General features: G+C 54.7%; 1 protein-coding gene across 1 annotated transcript in view; it reads right to left on the bottom strand.

Annotated features, from left to right (window-relative positions):
* Positions 1–18,888, bottom strand: part of WNK2 (WNK lysine deficient protein kinase 2) — a 142,367-nt gene that overhangs the window by 46,437 nt on the left and 77,042 nt on the right. The window contains exons 12-21 of the mRNA XM_011927527.1: positions 16,115–16,270; positions 15,441–15,632; positions 13,062–13,655; positions 10,509–10,802; positions 9,900–9,949; positions 8,886–9,054; positions 8,652–8,768; positions 4,802–4,972; positions 4,653–4,698; positions 3,975–4,094 (exon numbers count right to left, since the gene is read on the bottom strand). Of these exons, the coding sequence (XP_011782917.1) occupies positions 3,975–4,094; positions 4,653–4,698; positions 4,802–4,972; positions 8,652–8,768; positions 8,886–9,054; positions 9,900–9,949; positions 10,509–10,802; positions 13,062–13,655; positions 15,441–15,632; positions 16,115–16,270 (1,909 nt within the window). The remainder of the gene's footprint in view (positions 1–3,974; positions 4,095–4,652; positions 4,699–4,801; positions 4,973–8,651; positions 8,769–8,885; positions 9,055–9,899; positions 9,950–10,508; positions 10,803–13,061; positions 13,656–15,440; positions 15,633–16,114; positions 16,271–18,888) is intronic.

Here is an 18,888-nt window from a genome sequence, read left to right as displayed (position 1 = left end):
ACCCAGTTAATTTTGTATTTTCAGTAGAGACGGGGTTTCTCCATGTTGGTGAGGCTGGTCTCAAACTCCTAACCTCAGGTGATCCCCCCACCTTGGCCTCCCAAAGTGCTGGGATTACAGGCATGAGCCACCACGCTTGGCCTCTGAATTTTTTTAGTTCATCTTATCTATTATGATTTTGCCTATACACATCTTTTTGTACAATTCTTTCAGTGGTTGCTCTAGGAATTCCAAAATATATACTTAACTTTTCACAGTCTACTTGGAATTAGTAGTTTACCTCCATTTGCCACACTGGTGGAATGGAAGGTTAAAAAAAAAAAAAAGGAATTAGTAGTCTATCACTTGAATTGGAATGTAGTAATGTATAGGTAACCTGCCATATCATAGTTGTGTTATATATTACATCTACATACATTGAAAGCTCTATCAAACACTGTTATAATCTTTTTTTTACTTCAATTGTCAGAAATGTTTTAAAGAACTCGAGGAGAAGAATAGTCTATTATATGTACAACTTCTGTTGCTCTTCCTTCAGCCCAGATATTCCAGGTTCTCTTCTAGTCTCATTTCCTTTCTGTCTGAAGATCTTTAGTAATTCTAATTTTAGAGTAGATGTGCAGCCCATGGATTCCCTTGGTTTTCTTTATTTGAGAATGGCCTTACTTCAGCCTCATTCGTGAAGGGTATTTTCCCTGGAAACAGAATTCTGAATGGTTTTTTCTTTCAACACTTTAAAAATGGCCTGCTGCTTTCTTCTGAACACCACACTTTCTGGTGAGAAATCTATAGTCATTCGAATCACTGTTCCAATCTAGGTAATGCATAATTTTGGTCTGGCTGTCTTTACTTTTCAGCAGATTGATTTGCATTTAACCTATTTGGGGTTTGCTTAGCTTCTGGAATCTGTAGACTTATGTCTTTCAACGAACTTGGGAAATTTTTAGCATTATTTCTTCAAATATGTTTTCAGCACTGCATTCTTTATCTTTTCCTTTTGAGACTCTAATGACACACAAGTTAGCCCTTTAGTTATTGTTCCACAGTTCCTTGAAGCTCTGTTTATTTTTTTCTATCTTTCTCCCCTGTTTTCCAGTTGGACGATTTCAGGTATTTTAACTTTCAATGTTAAAAATTCCATTTGTTTCTTCTTTGTATCTTCTGTTTCTTTGCAGATACTTTCTACTTTATCATTTGTTTCAAGAATGTTTGTCACTGCTTTTTCAGTTATATTTATAATAGTTACTTTAAAGTTTTTGTCAGATCATCCCAAAATCTACATCATCTTGTCACTGGCACCATGGCTATCTTTTTCCATGCAAGTTAACATTTTCATGGCTTTTCATTTGCCAAATTATTTCTAATTTTATTCTGAACATTTTCATGACATTAGGAAATCCTGAGACTTGTTCAAACCCTATGATGAATGTTAATATTTTTGCTTCAGTAGGCAATCAACCTAGTTAGCTTCAGACTGCAAGTTGCAACCTGCCTTCTATGGGCTGTAGTTACAGGTCAGTTCCACTTTTAATGCCTTCACAGTAGTAATTGCATCTGAAACAGGTGTACTGGAACCTGGGCGAGGTCTACTCATTAGCTCAGTTGCCAAAATTTCTTACACACTATTAGGATTAGATGCATGCATGCACAGGTTGGGGATGAGCCCAGGAGTCCATAAACAACTACAGGGTTACTTTCCCAAACTCCTTTTCTGTGCTCTCCGTGATACTTTCTGGTTCCCTAGGACTCACCTTTCCAAACCTCTGAACAGAAACCACCCAATTCTGTGACTGTGCCATGAATGACAAGGTGGCAAGAGGACAGAGGAAAAAAAAAAATGCGACAGGTTTTGGTTCTGTGCTCCTAAAGCCCTGGCTTCCTCAAATAAAGAATGGTTCTCTGCTCTCACTATTCTGGCTCCTGCATGTTCCTGTTACCTGTTGCTCCTGTTACCTCCAGAACTGTCTGGGTGCTGGTGCAAGAGAAGGGGGGTGAGCAATGGGGAGGGGTTCTCTCTCTTCTCTGCGCTTTAGGAGTTGCCTTTCCTGGTCTGGGAGCTGGAACTATAGGATCTCTCCTGGAGGCTTTCCTGCCTGCACCAAAGCATTTGCTTCTGGTCCTTGGGCTGTACTTCGTTCAAACCAGGAAATATCAGAGGAAAACATTCAACTCACCAGCAGCTCAGTGGCACTTTGAATTCTGGGGTGTGTCCCCTATCTTTCCATTGCTAAAATTTTCCCAAGTACTCAGACAGCTATGCTACACATCTGTCCAGGATTGACAGTGCATTTCAGTGGAAAGAAAAATGAGTGTGTGTGCTCCCTCTACCTTACCCAGAACCCAACTCTTTAGTCATTTTTATTACGTGCCAGATATTATATTCACAAAATTGTTCATACAAGTCATGTGAGGCCCAGAATAATATTCCTTCCTGCAGAAAGGACTTTCGTGCACATGCCTGAACCCACGGCACTGCAAGACCATCCTCACGAGGAGCTGAGATGCTCTGAGGTGGGCTCCTCTCTCTGCAGTCCTGTCTCCTTCCCGCTGGTCCTTCCTTCTCCAGAACAGCACTTCAGCAAGACCACCCTCAGGGCCCTGGACTCCATAAGCTCCTTTTCTCTAGTCTGCTGAGGCTGCTAAAGCCACACAGCCTCTCAGCCACCCCTGCAGGAATGAGAGATGCTCCCTGGGGAAAAGGAGCCAAAACTAGGTTCACGGCCCTATGTCTCCATCCTTCCCTGGATCCCAGCCTAATAATTCTCCACTATGATCAGATTTCAAATGCCTTCACACAGATGACTTTTATCATTTTTTGGTTATTCTCAGTAGATGGTTAATCTAAATTAACAGATCTGCCACCAATTTTTCCTTTTTTTTTTTTAATACAGAAAGAAACCAGCTGTAACAGGTTTCCTGAGGTCACTCAGTGCATAGATGAAGGAAAGAGGGTTTAACTTCTTTCTATTAACCATACTGTCCCCTAAACTTACACCACAGTGTCCCCTGCACCCTACATCACAGGAAAAATGAGCTCTTAGAAGGGTTTTTCTTATAATTGGGTATGTATGTATTAAAATCCAGAAGTAATATATGAACATATACTTATTTAAAAATTCAATCTTGTAGGCAAGGCTGCTTCTCTCCGATTTCTCAGCCCAGGCTGAGTCCAAGCCTTTTACCTGAGATCACCTTGTTTCAGCTCGTTGCTTCGTTTGGATTTTGTTATTAGGCTGACCTGTCCCCCATGGGAACGAATCTCCAAAGATAATGGGAGTCACTGGAAGCACATGATATGAAATTAAAAATGATTTACAGATATTTTTTACGAATGTGCCATAAGGTTACGTCAATTTATATAATCAGTAACTTTCCCCTGCCAACTGATAGGGAATTAAACCTTAAATTTGTTCAAGTGACTATTTTCAGCCTCCCAAAGGACCATCAAGATTTAACTGACAGCCCAAAGCACGGGCTTGTTGGCATCTGTACAGGCAGGTGCAGGTGCAGATCAATGCACAGTGATAAACGTCTGTGTGAACACTTTAAAATCAGAGTCTCAGCGCCAACAGGGACTTTCCCACCCCACCCCCCAAAGCAAGCAGAATCAGCAGAGGCGTGTCTGCTGCAGGTGTGCGGCACAGAGGAAAGGGACAGGAGCAAGGAGTTGCCAGGTTAACACTGTGAAGGAAGGACAGTGGAGATCTTCAGCACACACCTGTGTGGCCATGCGAGCTACCTGCTTGGTGGGGTAACAGAGCAGACTCAAGCCTGGAGGCTGCTTTGACTGAGCTGATTTGGCAGAAAACAGGGATAGGAACACAGCCCCACAGGCTTCTCTGTGCCATGGGTGACAGGGCAGGTGAGCCCCCTGCACGGCCCTGGGCACCGTGCACATACCAGCTGGGTCATGCACAGAAGGAGGCCTGCACATGAAACAGGGAGGGGCTTGCGTGGGCGCAGGCTGCTCATACCTTGGCTGGCTTCTGGTGGCAGGGAGCTGAAAGGAAGTGGGGGCGAAGATTCAGGGGCCTCGGGTGCGGGGTGCTCAGCCACCGGACAGATGATGAACCACCTCTTCCCCGTGTGCAGGACTGAAGGGCAGAACAGAAACAGCATGCTGAGTGAGTGAGCGTCTCCAGCCCGGTGTGACCCCCATCACCTGCACCAGACTTGCCACAGTGGGTCTGGGGAACTCCTTTACATTTATGGGATTTTCTCCAGGAAGGGTGTGGGCAGAGAACACTGTTCCCAGTCATTAATCCCCATCACTTCCCTCCATGAAGCAGGTGGTTCCCCAGGCCCCTTGGTAAAGAGGCCTTGGTGATTGGCTTCTGCCTGCTCTTCCCTCACACCAGAGGGCAAGAGGTGCACAGCCAACCTGGGGTGCCTTACTGGCAGCCCCCGAAGCTCCCAAGAGGACCCTTGGCATAGGCTTGGTTCCTGGGATGCCCAGGGCACCATCCATGAAGGCCTGATGCTGGTTGCAGATGACAGCTCCTCGGACGGGGCAGCTGTCCGCAGACTGGGGCCCCTGGTCACCACATGCTTCCATAATCCCCCCATGCAATGGCCAAACCCCTGATAAGATGCTAAGTGAGGACTTTCATCAAATGCCTGCTGAAAAGCAGGGAGGGAAGCTGCAGACTCACCGTTCTGCTGATACACGGGGGCGTTGGTTTGGGATTGCCGGCTCTCCTGAATGAGGTGGAGGGTCAGAAATGAGCTCACTGAGCTGCAGCGCCCGCCTGCCCAGCCACCGCACTCTCGCCACACCCCACTCCGGATTTCACAACCTCACCTCCCCGGCGCCCAGGGCACAGGTGCTGAGGTGTGGCGGGCTGATCCCTGGGTCGGAGCCACGGTCAGCATCTGTGTCCTCACTGAGCATGTCCTCTGCCTTGTCCATGACATCCTTCATCTGCTCGATGAACGTCTCCCGCTCGGCCTGCAGGATGAAGTCGTGCTCCACCTGCAAAGGGACATACTGCCGGTGAGGACTGCCCACAAGGCCAAGACCGCCCTGGGTCTTCATCCAGATTGACGGATGTCTACCCTGCACCAGGCCCCACGGGAAGACATGGTGAAAGGGTGCGGTCCCCAAGACAGAGGCTGGACAGCCCAGCAAGTGACATGGATGGCCCCAGGATGGGAGGAGAGCAGCCTCATCTTGAGAAGCAACTTCCTCCTCCAAGCATGGGACCTGGGCCAGTACTGCCCTGCCCCAGCTGGAGCTGGTTACAGACCCTGAGGCCGATCCAGCCATCTGCAGAACAGGTGAGTGCATAAGATGGAGGGGGCCAAGGATGGGGACTGGGAAGAGGGGAAGGGGTCCATTTGGGCACAGGTGCCCAGGCAGTCATGACAGACAAGCAGGGTGGGTTTGAAGGCAAAGGCTCCAGAGAGCAGGCGGTTGTGGGAGACAGAAAACAACAGGGAGATGGGAAGGTGAGAGCGGGCGGCACACGTCACCCCTCAGTCTGCGCACCGCCTGCTCTCCCAGCCTTAGGCTCTGTGGCCCCGGCACACAGGCAAGCGTGGCCTGATGTCCAAACGAGCAGCTCCCATCATGGCTGAGGGGAGGTTCCACACCATCGCCTGAGCGCCACAAAGCCTCCAGACCAGGGACTCAGGGCACGTCCAAGTCCCCAGCTTTCACAATGGGCACGTGACCCCGGGCTCACACCGGCTCTGGCTACACCCTTGGCCACTCAGGCAGAGAGAACGCTGTGCATCCCATAAAACCATACCAATGAAAGAGTTCGGCCTGTGCCACCACCCAGTGGGGTCCAGACCTTGCCCCTTTCCTGCCATGGTACCTCCTCCCATGCACTCACCTCTGCAGTCACCAAGATGCTCTAGGCCCTGCCTGGGGCATCCGTGGTCTCAGATCCCTTCTGGGATGGGCACATCTGCCCTACTATAACCAGCTGGCTGCAAAGCAGAGCTCCTCTGTGCTCCACACTCCCCTGGCACCCCAGACCCCAACCCCAGGAGCACCACCTGCATATACCCCTAGACAAAGTGCCGGCTTGTGCTGTGTTCGGTGATTCACCGCTTAATTTAGTGTAGCATGTGACTGCGATGTTGTCTAACAGGAGTACACTGTGGCCAAAGTTGGAGCATCCAGCCAGCTGTGACTGGAGTGCCACATACGAGAATTTAAGCAACGTTCCAATTTTGTGAAACTTTCACTAAACAAAACTGAACTAGAAGCCCTTTGCAACTAGAAAATGTTTCCTATTATGTTTCTTTTTAAGTATGTTGAGAATAAAATTAATTTGAAAACAAAACAAAAATCTAACAATACAGGGTCCAGGTAAAACCTGGCATTAGAATCCACGCCAATTAAATGAAACTTCTGCAGTTCCACCTTTACTAAGGGGCTGGCAAGGTCGTCAAGGTCAGAATGATGAATCCAAGGCCTGCCTACCTCTAACCACTGATGGGACATTCAGGACAGCTGGTACCTCACGCTCACAGGAAGACAGTCCACAGGGCGGGCAGAAGCTTGTCCCGCTGGCCACATACCCACCCTTCAACTTGAGTCCCTGGAGCCAGTCTGTCCCTGGGATAGGAACAGGCTATGAGGAGGAGGGCTGCTGGGCTGTTTTTACAGACCAAATTTGTGTATCTGTAGCATGCTTACTTCAGACAGGTATGTTAGGTGACTTGGTTTACTAAGATGACAAAAAAAGCAATAAAATGAGAGGAGTATCCGAGTGCTGAGTGAAAAAAACAAGGCTTGAGAAGATGCTATTTTTACAAAGCACACAGCTAAAGATAGCCACATTGCTTACTGTGCAGGACTTACATGTGTGCAGCTCACAAAGACTCACAGAGACACACAAGAAGACTGACAACCAGGGGGCCAGTGGATACGACACAGGCCGATGTGGCTGATGTCGCGTGTGTGGCTTCCTGCTCCGGCAGGCAGGCGCTGGAGGCGTCAGCCGCACACGCAGCATCAGCCGGTGGCTGAGTGATAACTTCACGGGAATGCACTTATTATTATGCTTGATCCTGTTTGAAACACATGTGTATAAAGTAATACAAGACACAGGTTAAAAACACAGTAAGATGAGAGAAGAAATGTTCTCCAGTTTCAGCGGCCCAGTGAGGACCTGGTGTTTGTGCTGCACTGACGAACCAGCTGCTTGCTGCTGACAAAGACTCCTCCCTGACTGAAGCACAGCTGGTGCCTCTGACCCTCCAAATAGGCTTGACTAGGCCCCATCATGTCTTCAGCCTAAGCCAGTTGTAGCAAGAATTCCCAGCCTTTGTATCTGACCATATTCCTCATCTCCCACCTTTGAGGTTGAACAAAGTCTCTCACCTGCCCCCAGCATGGATCCTGTTACAAGAGTTTCTCCAGAATCCCCAACCTTGATGTCTCCTCTTAGCTATTTTCCAGCCACCCATCACCATGCTGCTCCTCTGCTACCAATCCCCTGTGGTCTCTGCTGCATTCGGAGTTAAACTCATTCTCTCTCGCCTATTGCCACAGTCCTGAATAAAGTCTTCCCGACCACTGTAGCAAGTGTCAGAAGAATTTCTCTAACGCTGCAGGGGACTATGCCCTGGGCCTGGGCTCTGGGAGGGCTTTGTCCAAGGTGTCTCTGCAAAGCAGACCCTAAGGGAGGGACTTGCTTCCTAGGAGCAGAAAGCCAGGGGCTTCCCCTGCAAAGCCCACAGGAGCATTTCATGAAGCCAGGGCAGGGGTGGCCAAGGGGATACAGCCCAATGGGGGCAGCTTTCTGACGATGTGCAATGCAGCAGCCGCAGGCAGGCATATGGGGCAATCTATCTTATTAACTTGAATGGAATATTCTATTCTCTACTCATGCCGGCCCACTTCAGGCACTTGGTGACCATCTGGAGTGAGCGCTACAACACTGTCCAGTGTGCTGCTGGCCCCTTTAGGACCTGGCTCCCTAAACCTCACTCATGCAGGAATCATGGTCTGGGGAGAATGTCCTCCTGGGAGGCAGTCATGGATGGACCAGGAAGTTTGAGGAACACACGTGCATCCTTTCCATGTTTCTTGGTTGTGCTTTCACATGGAGAGTTTCTGAGGGCCGGAAAACCATCCCCACTCCTAGCCTGGCTCAGGTGCTGGGGACAACAGGCGTGGGGCTGTGAAGATCTACAAGGTGCTCTTGGACTCAGGTTGGTCTGCACAGGCAGGGAGGGGTGGCTCCAGAGGGAGATGCAGGCAGAGCTGGGAGGGGATATGGGACATGGGTCAGGGCTCAGAACCCGCACCCCAGCTGTCGAGGCTGGAGGAAGCTCTAAGCAAGGACCACAGGACATTAGACTCCAGGATGTCCTCCCCATGCCTCACTCAACGAACCTACCCACAAGGCTTCCTTTTATTTGGAGGAAGGGCTCAGACGCTCCAGAAGCCCTCAGGGAGCAGCATCTTAGAATGGTTAGAACATCCTTCAAGCTGTTCTTCCAAATCCAAGGGGTTTCCGCCCAGTGTAGGGAAGAGCCCGAGGCGTAAAAGGTCAGCACTGTCCCCAAAAAGCCCCTGGGCCAACTGACACCTCCACACAAGGCCAGGCTCGACATGTGACCTGTGGCGCTCTGCTCAGGCCCACACGTGCCCAAGGAACACCAGGAGGCAAGCCACCCAGACTCAGCCTCACCATATACGTGGCAATCTCATCAGGTGCGTCCCCATCCAAGTCGAACTTGAAGGTCACCATCTTGTGGTTGTGCGTCTCCAGCTGGCACTCCACCATCTTGTCCCCAGTGTTGCACACCTGGAAGGGGCGCCATCAGCACCCGCCACGCGCGTACCCACGCGCGCACCCACCACACGCCCACCCCCCCGCCACGCCCCCGCGCGCCACGCCCCCCCGCGTGCCCCGCCCACTCACGTTCAAGATGGTAAGCCGGGGCCGGCTGGCCCTCTCCTGCCGGGAGCGCGCGCGCGTGGACCTGCGGTGGTGTTTCCGGGCTGCCCTGCCCTCCAGCCTGCCCCCTCCAAAGGCGCCTTCACAGCTGTCACTCAGCTCTTTTCCAGAAGTGACATCAGAACCTCCGTAGCTGAGCAAAACCCAAGAACATTAATGGCACCAAAGGACAACCAGCACGTCGGCAATGGTGGGGAAAGTCAACTTCTTCGGAACAGTCTGGAGTCTCCAGGGCCCAAATTCGTGACCTACAGAGGCAGCCCCTGTCCTGTGCGAATACACCAAGCCTGCTTCCGGGCCCTCACCCAGCTCCCTGCTGCACCCCAGTGGCACGGGCAGAGGGAAGCACAGGCTTCCTACTAGCTGCGTGACCTTGGTCCTCTCAGTCTCCTGACCTGTGAATCTGCCCCTGTGCCTCAGTTTCCCCATCTGTGCCACAGCAACAGAAACACATCCACCACTATTGTGAGGCCAATTCATTTTGCAGTTTGCAAAATGCCAAGCACAAGCAGTGCCCAGAACGCCAGAAGGGTGTAACAAATGGTCACAGTTCAAAAAAGGACACAGTTCATTTTCTGAAACTCCTCTGTCCACAGCCCAGGAGGCCAGGAGACCCAGGATCTGGGCTGGATTCAGCCTTGTACATAGGGAGCCACCCTCCCAGCCCCCTCCTAGCCTCTGGGCACTGCCAACTCCGCCCATAGCCTCTCCGTTCTGGAACATTCTCAGCACTGCAAACCAGAGCAGGGACCCAGAGCCCAGCCAGGGGCCTCTGGCTACCAAACTCCCAACAACAGCCAGCAAGACCCAGAGAGAAGGCCCCTGAGGCTCCACCAGGTCAGGTTTCAAAAACCCCTAATGGCATCAGAGCTAACTGCAGTGGGTTCCAGGTGAAGCAGCGGCAGGAGCCAGGCTGAGTGGCTGTATGGGCCTGCGCCCCCACACCCATCCTGCGAGGTCGAGGCTGGGCCACAGTACCTCTCACAGCTCTGCGGGAGGCCGGGCGGCTTGTCCTGTGAGGCCTGCTCCTGAAATAAAAACCCAGAGAAAAGAGAACGGGTCATGCGGGCTCCTGCCTCCCTGTGGGCACAGCCGCGCAGTCAGCTCTCCCTCCCCACCTCCTCGGCCCAGCCTGCTCCCCTGCCTTCTCCCGTCTCTTCTGCAGCCAGGTGGGTACGACCCGGGGGGCATCACAATGGGAGCAGGCATGGAGGTTTTTATCTTGTTGAAACGCTTGGACCCAAGTGGATTAATAAAAGCTGGGAGCGACTTCCTTTCCAGAAATGTTAACCCACTTTGATCATCCCTCAAAAAGGGCACATTGGTGCTATGAAAGCTTTTCACAGTCTCTGGCATCCTGTCCCAGGGAAAGCATCCTCTAAACCTGTATCTATAAAAATCACACCCTCTGTCTTGATGTGGCTTACAGAAAGTATGAAATCTAGGGAGAAGTGAGAACAGAACCTGGGTGACTGTCCCAGAGCCGAGCAACCCCAACCTCTAGGACTAAGACCCCAGGTCACTGTGCGGACCCCCGGTGGCCGCAACTGCCCAGTCATGGGACAAGCTGGGGGGAAGGGCACACACCTCTTGGGCTGGTTCCACCGTCAGCTGGACAGCTGGGCAGGGGCTGGCGATCCCGGGCCCGCCAGGCAGTGGCGGGTTTGCTGGTGGCAGAAGCGTGGCGGTCTGGGTGGGCACACTCTGCGCAGAGACGGACACCGTAGCCAGGGAGCTGGGGAACTGAGGCAGGAGCTCAGGGGCGGTGGGCAGCAGCACTTCCGGCAGAGGCGGGGAGAGGACCGCAGCCGGTGGCACAGGCACGGTGGGGACCTGAGCGGCGACATCCACAGCATAGGGAGCTGGGTGGCCAAGCAGAATCTGGGGGCACAGGGGACAAGATGCAAGTGAGGGCTGGCGCCGCCTTTACTGAAGGGGCCGTGCCCAGGTATATCTGGGAACACCCAGGCCAAGATGGGAACACCCCTCTCCAGTCCACACCCTCCCCAAGGGGAGTCCCTGTCTCAGAGCACATTTAGCGGATGGAGTGAGCAGAAGCAAACAAAAATAGGCATTCTCACACCCCTTTCTGTGGAAAAGTCTATTTGTGTGGATAGGTCAGGAACAGGGCTCTATGAACCTGCCAAGCTTGGTTGAAGGGTCAGAGAAGAGGACACACAAAGCATCAAAGCCAGGCCCCCATGACCCCATGGGGCCTGCGGCAGCCTGCCCCATCTGGCCCCCTGGTCAGAGCACGCATAGGGCCTCAGAGTGCGCACCGACACCTGCCGCCTTCTGGAGGGCAACGGCGGCTTAGGCTTGGCTTTCTCACTGTTCTCATCTCCCTCTAAAAGCTCTTTGGCAGTAAAAGGTAAGACACGTGGGGAAAGAGGAACCATGGATTGGAAAGTGCAAGTACCCTCTGTCTTCTGCCCCCATTTTGGAGTTGAGAAGGCTGAAAATTTAGAGGAACTTCTCACCTCTCAGGGCTGGAAGGAACAGCCACATTCACTGGGCCTGCTGGCCCTGAGACCCTCTGTTGGCAGCCAGTGGCGGGGTCAGAAATACCAAGCCCCAGCCTGGTCGGTGGCCACTTCCCTCCTGGACAGACACCCCAGCTGCTGCATTCAGGGGATCCCACGGGGTGGCCGGCCCAGCTCATCAACAGACTTCTGGACCCTTCCCCAGCCAAACAGCAGGGTCAGCCACTGAGTCTGGCAGTGACCCTCACATGTCACAGGGCACCCCTCTGTAGCCACTAACTGTGGCCAGAAAGGCTCTTCAGGTAGGAAGGCCCAGACAGCAAGGTCCCCCTCCTGCTCCCTGCTGTGACCCTCGGCTTTCTGAGAAACAGACCTGTGAACCAGCGGGCTCTGAGCTGCCACTGAACCTGCTGGAACCAACAGTGCTTACTCAGGTGGGCTACAGGACGGATGCGATTCTTCCCACTCACTGTCTAACCAAACGCCACCCTGCTCTCCAGTATGCACCACCCCTTCCTTCTCTACACACAAAGCCCTCTGGAGATAAGACAGCAGGAAGTGATGGCCAGGAGGAACGGTTCACAGTGGCGCAGCTCACTCCAGACTGGATTCAGCACTAACAGAGCTGGGGGGCACCTGGCACCAGGGATGCTTCACCCCAGACCCCTTCACGTTAGGGCCACGCCAGCCACTTTCCTGCAGAGGCTAAGGCTCGAAAGGCAGGGCTGTGCCACAGTTACAGGACTGACAGGGCTCAGAGCTGGGGTAAGGCCAGGTAGGAGGAGGTCAGGTGAGGAGGCCCAGGTGGGAAAATGCCAGGAAGGATGGGACCCAGGTAAGGAGGCCCAGGTGCGAGAACGCCCAGGTGGGAAGGCTCCCATGCCAGCCCCTCTCCCCTCACTCAAGTTTGAACAGAATAGTCTGCAAGCCCCAAAACCTGAGTGCACTGGGTAGGGGTGTAGATCCCTGTGGGAAGGCCTCCCACCAGCGGGGCGCATATCCTGTGTTCCAGAGCGCCCCTTCACAGCCAGCCAGCACGCTGCCACGAGGTATCCACCTGACCTGACACCAGGACATGGCCCCAGGTCCCACCATGACCACCCTTGCAGCCAGCAGTGCCATCTGCCCCCAGGCCCCACCCCGCCATTGGCCTCACTTCCTCGCCCTCCCTAAGATGGGGTTGTCACCCTGCCTCATCCTGACAAGGTGCTCTTTGAAGGGCAGACCTCAGACAGACGCCCTGTGCCCCAATGCCAGCCACACCAAGGCTGCCAGACCGGGCCTGGGTGAGGGCAGGTACAAAGACACCACAAGAGCAGGGGCCATAGAGCCGTGGGAAGGGAGGGACACAGAACCTATCAGGCACGGACTCCTGCATCTCCTGAGCATTCAGAACACAGAGGAGACGCAGATGCCCCGTGCTGGCGCCAGCCCCCACCTCCCTCAACCTCACACACATCTCTTCCTGAGAGGGGCGACCCCGGGCAGAGCTGCCTCCTTGCCTGGCCCCCAGCTGCCCCTCAGTCAAGGTGCTCAGGGATAGCACAGGCCCAGCGAAGGGAGCAGGAGGACAGAGCAGCCAAAAGTCCTTTGCATCTCTGGGTCCTGAGGGTCCCCAGACGCGGGGAGGGTGAGCCCCTGCCCCGCAGGTGATTACCTGGCTCCCTGGTGCAGCAGCTGGAGCAGCTTGTTCAGGAAGGTGGGGCTGGAGGGGCTCAGGGCGTACAGGCAGTGCCGGCTGCAGGGGCAGCGTGGGTTGCGGGGGTAGTGTAGGTTGCGGGGGTAGTGTAGGTTGCGGGGGCAGTGCTGGCTGGGGAGGGGTGGCCCTCATATTCTGCACCGTGTGGTGGGGGGAAGGAGGGACGTCGGTGGGTGCCATCTGTGGGAAGGCCACTGGGTATACAGGCTGGGCCGGGAGCTGGGCCACGGCAGAATGAATAGACAGGGCGGCCACGCCTGGTGGGGCCACGGCCAGCAGGGGGATGGTGGCCGGTGCATTTGGCACGATGGTCCTGCAGGGCACGGCCAGGGGTGCCCCAGGGGGGTGGGGCAGCTTCACAGCCTGCAGAGGCAAGGCTGGGGACGCAGCGGGGAGTGGGGCAGCGAGGCTCGGCAAGATCACAGCTGGAGAGAAATACTGAGGCGGTGGCACGGGAGGCACGGTCGCGGTCGGCAGGTCTGGGAGGGCCGGAGGGAGGCCGTCGATTCCCGCCAGGGGCGTGATGGGGGGCACGACAGGAATCGGGGGCATCTGAAAGAGACACAGAAGTGTGTCAGTGTGGGCCCCAACCAGGGTCCCTGACCACAGCACTTGCATGCAAGGACAGCCACAGTCACTGGGGATGAGGGGACATGGGATGAAGACAGCATGACCCTTTCCCTCCGAGACACCTTTGTGTAGCTGCTGTTGAAGGGAACCCAACGATAAACCCAACAGAAGCAGAAATCCCAACCATGTAAAGCTCTTCAAATAGAAAAGGAAAGTTGGCAGGCTGGGAACGACCTGCTAGATCACCCCCAGTCCAGCACAGGGAGATCTCCCTGTGTCCACACTCGCGACAGCCCTGCTGGGGGCTCTGAGGGAGTCAGGGGCAGCTCACATAGTGTGAGCAGCAGGAGCAGTGACCACAAGTCATAGAGGAGTGACTTCAGAGCTCTGGAGAGTTTTCATTTGGAAGGGCTGGGACTGCCAGAGCCACCAGACTGGCCCTGAGCATCTGAAATCACCTTAGCCTGATCCCTGCAACATGCACAAATTCAAGCTGAAACCTAACTTCTCAGAGGGTTCTCAGAGAAAGCAAATCTTTGAGCCACCTTAGCTGGCTCCGGGGACACCCCTATCCTGTCCAGCATTCCCACAGCAGGGACTCCCGAAACCTCGCCTGTATCTTCTCAGCAATGCACGTGCCTCCCGGGGGTGGCTGACGCCCGGCCACGTGGACTTAGCATTTCCATCTTTGACAGCCTTCTCATGCATGCTGGTGTGTGTCACGGCCTACACCTCCATGCAATCAAGAGGCAGCAAAAATGCACATGAACTCCTGTCTGTCTGAACGAGCAAGACCATGATTTCACTAGACTCTGAAGCTGCCTAACGTCCTATGGTGACATCTGGGCCTGAGCAGGGTGAGACAACACAAAAGAATCTTCCAGGTGGGGCTCGTGAATCACGGGAACACTCGCTTGCCCCATCTTCAGAGTGAAGCACACTTCTAGTCTGGGTCACCGAAGGCCTCGGGAATAGCTAGAATCCTCCATGCCATTTACCTGGGCAATGGTGCCCTGGCCCCGGAATCATTCTGCACCAGTTACATGCAGTCGGGTCCCTTGAGTGATGGACAGTGTCCCCAGAGAGAGAAGTCACTTCTGCTGTGTGAGTCCAGCCTTGCTGGCTGGGCTTCCCTGCAGTCAGCAATGCCACAGGCTGGCTCTGGAACTCCAAGGAGCCACATGCCACACGGCCCTGGGGGAGCTCCACAGGAAGAACGCTCCTCTGAGGCAAACTCACCTGCTTTCTGTGCCAGCCCAGCAACCACCTCAAGACTGCTGTCCACAACCTTGGACTAACAAAGCTTTTCCTATCCTGGATGAGCCTGGGCACATGAGTATACTGAGGGCAGATGGGCATGTTGCTGGGAGGGTGCCGGGTGATGGGGTGCTGGGCTGCCTGCCCTCCCTGAAGGGCCCCATCCGACACTCACAGCCCAGAAGGTGTCATGGCCTGGAAGGACCAAAAGCAGCCTGCCAGGTTGGGAGAGAAGGTGAGGCTGGAGGGCAGGAGACAGCAGCCAAGCCACCCACCAAGGGACACGTGGCTGGTTGTGTGGGTCCCTGGAGCGTTCCTGGTGCATGACTGTGCACAAAGCCCACACTGCCCAGCCCGAACTCCCCAGCCCAGCCCCAACTCCCTGGCCAGCCCGACCCCAGGCCACAGGTCACATGCACAGACAACCCCCTCTGTGGGTGTCCTGATGCACCAGCCAGAGCCTGGCAAAGCGTGCGCCACCACTGATGGCAGCCATCAACCTAGAAGTACCTGCGGAGGGACTTGAGCAAGCGGCTGCAGGGGCGCCTGTGGCATCTGGAGGGGCTTCAGCTGAGCAGGGGCCCCCACCTGGGAGGCTGGAGCCAGGTATGGTGGCAGGTGGGGGGGCACTGGCTGGAGGGGGCCCACGGGCTGTGGGGCCAGGACCTGCGGCAGAGGTGTCGGCTGGGCCAGCGGAGGAGGCTGGAAGAAGAGAAGGTAGCTCCTCTTAGACCACCAATCTGCCCAGACAAGTGCACCCCACTGGTTACACATGACAGGATATCAACCTTCAACCTCACATGTACACGGACACGCTCACATTCACACATACCTGCACCCACACTTGCACAGTCACACATACACACATTCAGATAGCTCCAGTCAGCCTGGAGCCACAGCACAGCAGATCTTGCAGAGATGTTCTGAGTGAGCAGAGCCTTCCATATGCAGGGTGCTGCAAACACTATGCACGCCCGCAAACTCACACACACACGTACACACACACATATACACATGCACATACGAGAGTTACCCCCATCCCTTGGCCACACCAAATACCTGAGGGAACCACAGAGGATGTGAGCGAAGGGTCTGAGGGAAGTGCTCACAGACCTGGGCCCAGGGGCCAGCAGAGCTGACTGCCTGCCTGGAGCGACAGTGGCCACAGGAGGTGCCACACTCACCTGCTGGCCGGGGGGTGCTGGCTGGCCTGGGCCCGTGGGCAGCGGGGTGCTGGGTGGCGGCAGCACGGGGGCGAAGCTCATGGCTGGATCCGGGAAGTGCTGCTGGAGGGGCGGAGGGCAGGCAGGGGCTGGGACGGAGCCCACCGGCAGGCCAGGCTGCAGAGAGCACCAGGGCCACACTCAGCAGCAGCTCTCGGCCACCAGGCCCCCTCCCGGGCAGGGGCAGGGGAGCCTCGTGTCATCCCTGTGCCTGGTTCCCACCAGGGTCCCTCTTCCCAGGAACATGACAGCAGAAGCAGCGAGTGAGCCCTGGGCATCATTCACAGCAGTGAAGGGCCAGGAACAGCACAGTGCCCAGCCCAGGGGCACCCGGGCACGTCAGCCCCACAGAACATTACACAACCTCAACAAAGGCCAGCACAGAGGCTTTGCAGAACCCTGGAGAAAGGCTCCCGAGGACATTAAACTGGGGAAGCGCACGGTCCCTATGACTGTGACTACGTCAGATGAAAACATATACACAACTCACAGACGATATGAAGAGAAATGGGCCCTGGAACAGCGTGTGAGCAGTCCAGCAGCGGAGCGAACACAGACCACAAAAGAATAGGAAATCTAAGCTCTCAGAATAGGTATTTGCTGCCATTGAGGAATTGCTGCGAATTTGTTAATTTGTTGGTGTAATAATGGGATTGGGCTTTGTTCTCTAAGAGTCCTTATTGTGCAGAGGTGGAGGCTAAATCATTTACAGGGGAAGTGTCTTGCTGTCTGGGATTTACTTCAAAACAATGAGAATGTGAGGAGCAGGCGGGGCTACAGAGGATGGTGGCTGTTCCATCCTGCCACGAACGTTCTCTCCCGTGGGGTTCTCTGGATCACGTGAGTGACAACATGCCCAAAACTGCTCTCCTCACTTGTCTTTTGCGGTGGGTCCTTTATGAAAGGCAGCGTGGTGTGAGTGGTTGGAGCAAGTGTATCTGGGATTGAGCTGGGCTTCTGGATTCACCTGATGCCAGGGAGTGGAGGATGGGCCTGACTGGGCCGGACCATCTGTCTACCAGCTCTGAGCACCATGCGCAGCCCAGGAGCTCGGGCAGGGCCTGGCAGCCTAGGAGCAAGTGGCCGCGTGCTCCCAACAGCCTCCAGGGCGGCCTGGCAGCCCCATGGCGGCTGCTTCTCCTTGGCTGTTTCTCCTGCTTCACTGGGCGCTGCAGGCACATCACCATGGCAACCATCCCAGGAAAGGCACCGGGGTGGTAGGCAGAGCCCTCAGTGCACCTGGGGACTCCTTCCAGGCCTCATCCTTTTTGAATAAGTTGTCTCTGTGTCACTAGGTAGGAAGATTGAGACTCGGGCCCCTGGTCCAAGGTGACTGTACCTGTGATGTCCCTGCTCAGGTATCCTGGCTTCCAGGCTGATGCTGAGACCAGCAGCATCACCCAGGCCACAGGAGAGGGACTTGAACCAGTGGGAGCCCAGGCCAGGAGTGCCTCCTGTGGCATCACATGGCATGGGAAGCCCTAACCTAGGCTGAGGAGGAATGAGAGCCAGGCAGAACATTCCAGTCCAGCCCCAGTTCAGCCAATCCTCAAAGCCAAGAACCACCACTCTGGAACAGCAAGGAGCCTTTTCTTTTTTTTTTTTTTTTTGAGGCAGAGTCTTGCTCTGTCACCCGGGCTGGAGTGCGGTGGCCGGATCTCAGCTCACTGCAAGCTCCGCCTCCCGGGTTTACGCCATTCTCCTGCCTCAGCCTCTGGAGTAGCTGGGACTACAGGCGCCCGCCACCTCGCCCGGCTAGTTTTTTGTATTTTTAGTAGAGACGGGGTTTCACCGTGTTAGCCGGGATGGTCTCGATCTCCTGACCTCGTGATCCGCCCGTCTCGGCCTCCCAAAGTGCTGGGATTACAGGCTTGAGCCACCGCGCCCGGCCTTTTTTTTTTTTTTAATTTGTTGTAGAGACAGGGTCTTGGTTTTTTGCCCAGGCTGGCCTGGAACTCCTGGGCTCAAGTGATCTTCCTGCCTCAGGCTCCCAAAATCCTGGGATTACAAGCATGAGCCACCACATCCAGCCTCATCTTTCCTTAAATGAGGCCTTTCTGCTGTTTAATATTGTATTTCACTTCATTTTGTGAAATGAAGAAAACTGCAAATGCAAATTGCAAATGAGTGCTGGGGCTGCAGTCAGCAAAGGCAGACTCGGCAAACAGCTTCAACTGCTTTTCCAAAGGGCCTTTCTACACCCTTCTGACTGAGCAGACCTGGGAAGGGCGATCCCACATGCAAGGGTGCAGCAGGGCAGCCAGCAGGACAGAGGAGGCCAGAACAGCCCATGTGCCCACGCTCAGATGGCATCAAGAAGACAGGCCACAGTGCTGAGTGTGCGAGTGACAACCAGCATAGGCAAAGCTCCAGGCAGGAGCTGCTCACTAGGGAAGGAGGAGCCTGGCCCAGAGTACACAGTGGCTGCACGTGTGATGTCCCTGCTCAGGTATCCTGGCTTCCAGGCTGATGCTGAGACCAGCAGCATCACCCAGGCCACAGGAGAGGGACTTGAACCAGTGGGAGCCCAGGCCAGGAGTGCCTCCTGTGGCATCACATGGCATGGGAAGCCCTAACCTAGGCTGAGGAGGAATGAGAGCCAGGCAGAACATTCCAGTCCAGCCCCAGTTCAGCCAATCCTCAAAGCCAAGAACCACCACTCTGGAACAGCAAGGAGCCTTTTCTTTTTTTTTTTTTTTTTGAGGCGGAGTCTTGCTCTGTCACCCGGGCTGGAG

Source organism: Colobus angolensis, unplaced genomic scaffold (assembly GCF_000951035.1).
Source record: "Colobus angolensis palliatus isolate OR3802 unplaced genomic scaffold, Cang.pa_1.0 Scaffold72, whole genome shotgun sequence".
Lineage (NCBI taxonomy): Eukaryota > Metazoa > Chordata > Mammalia > Primates > Cercopithecidae > Colobus > Colobus angolensis.
This window is presented reverse-complemented; position numbering and strand designations above follow the sequence as displayed.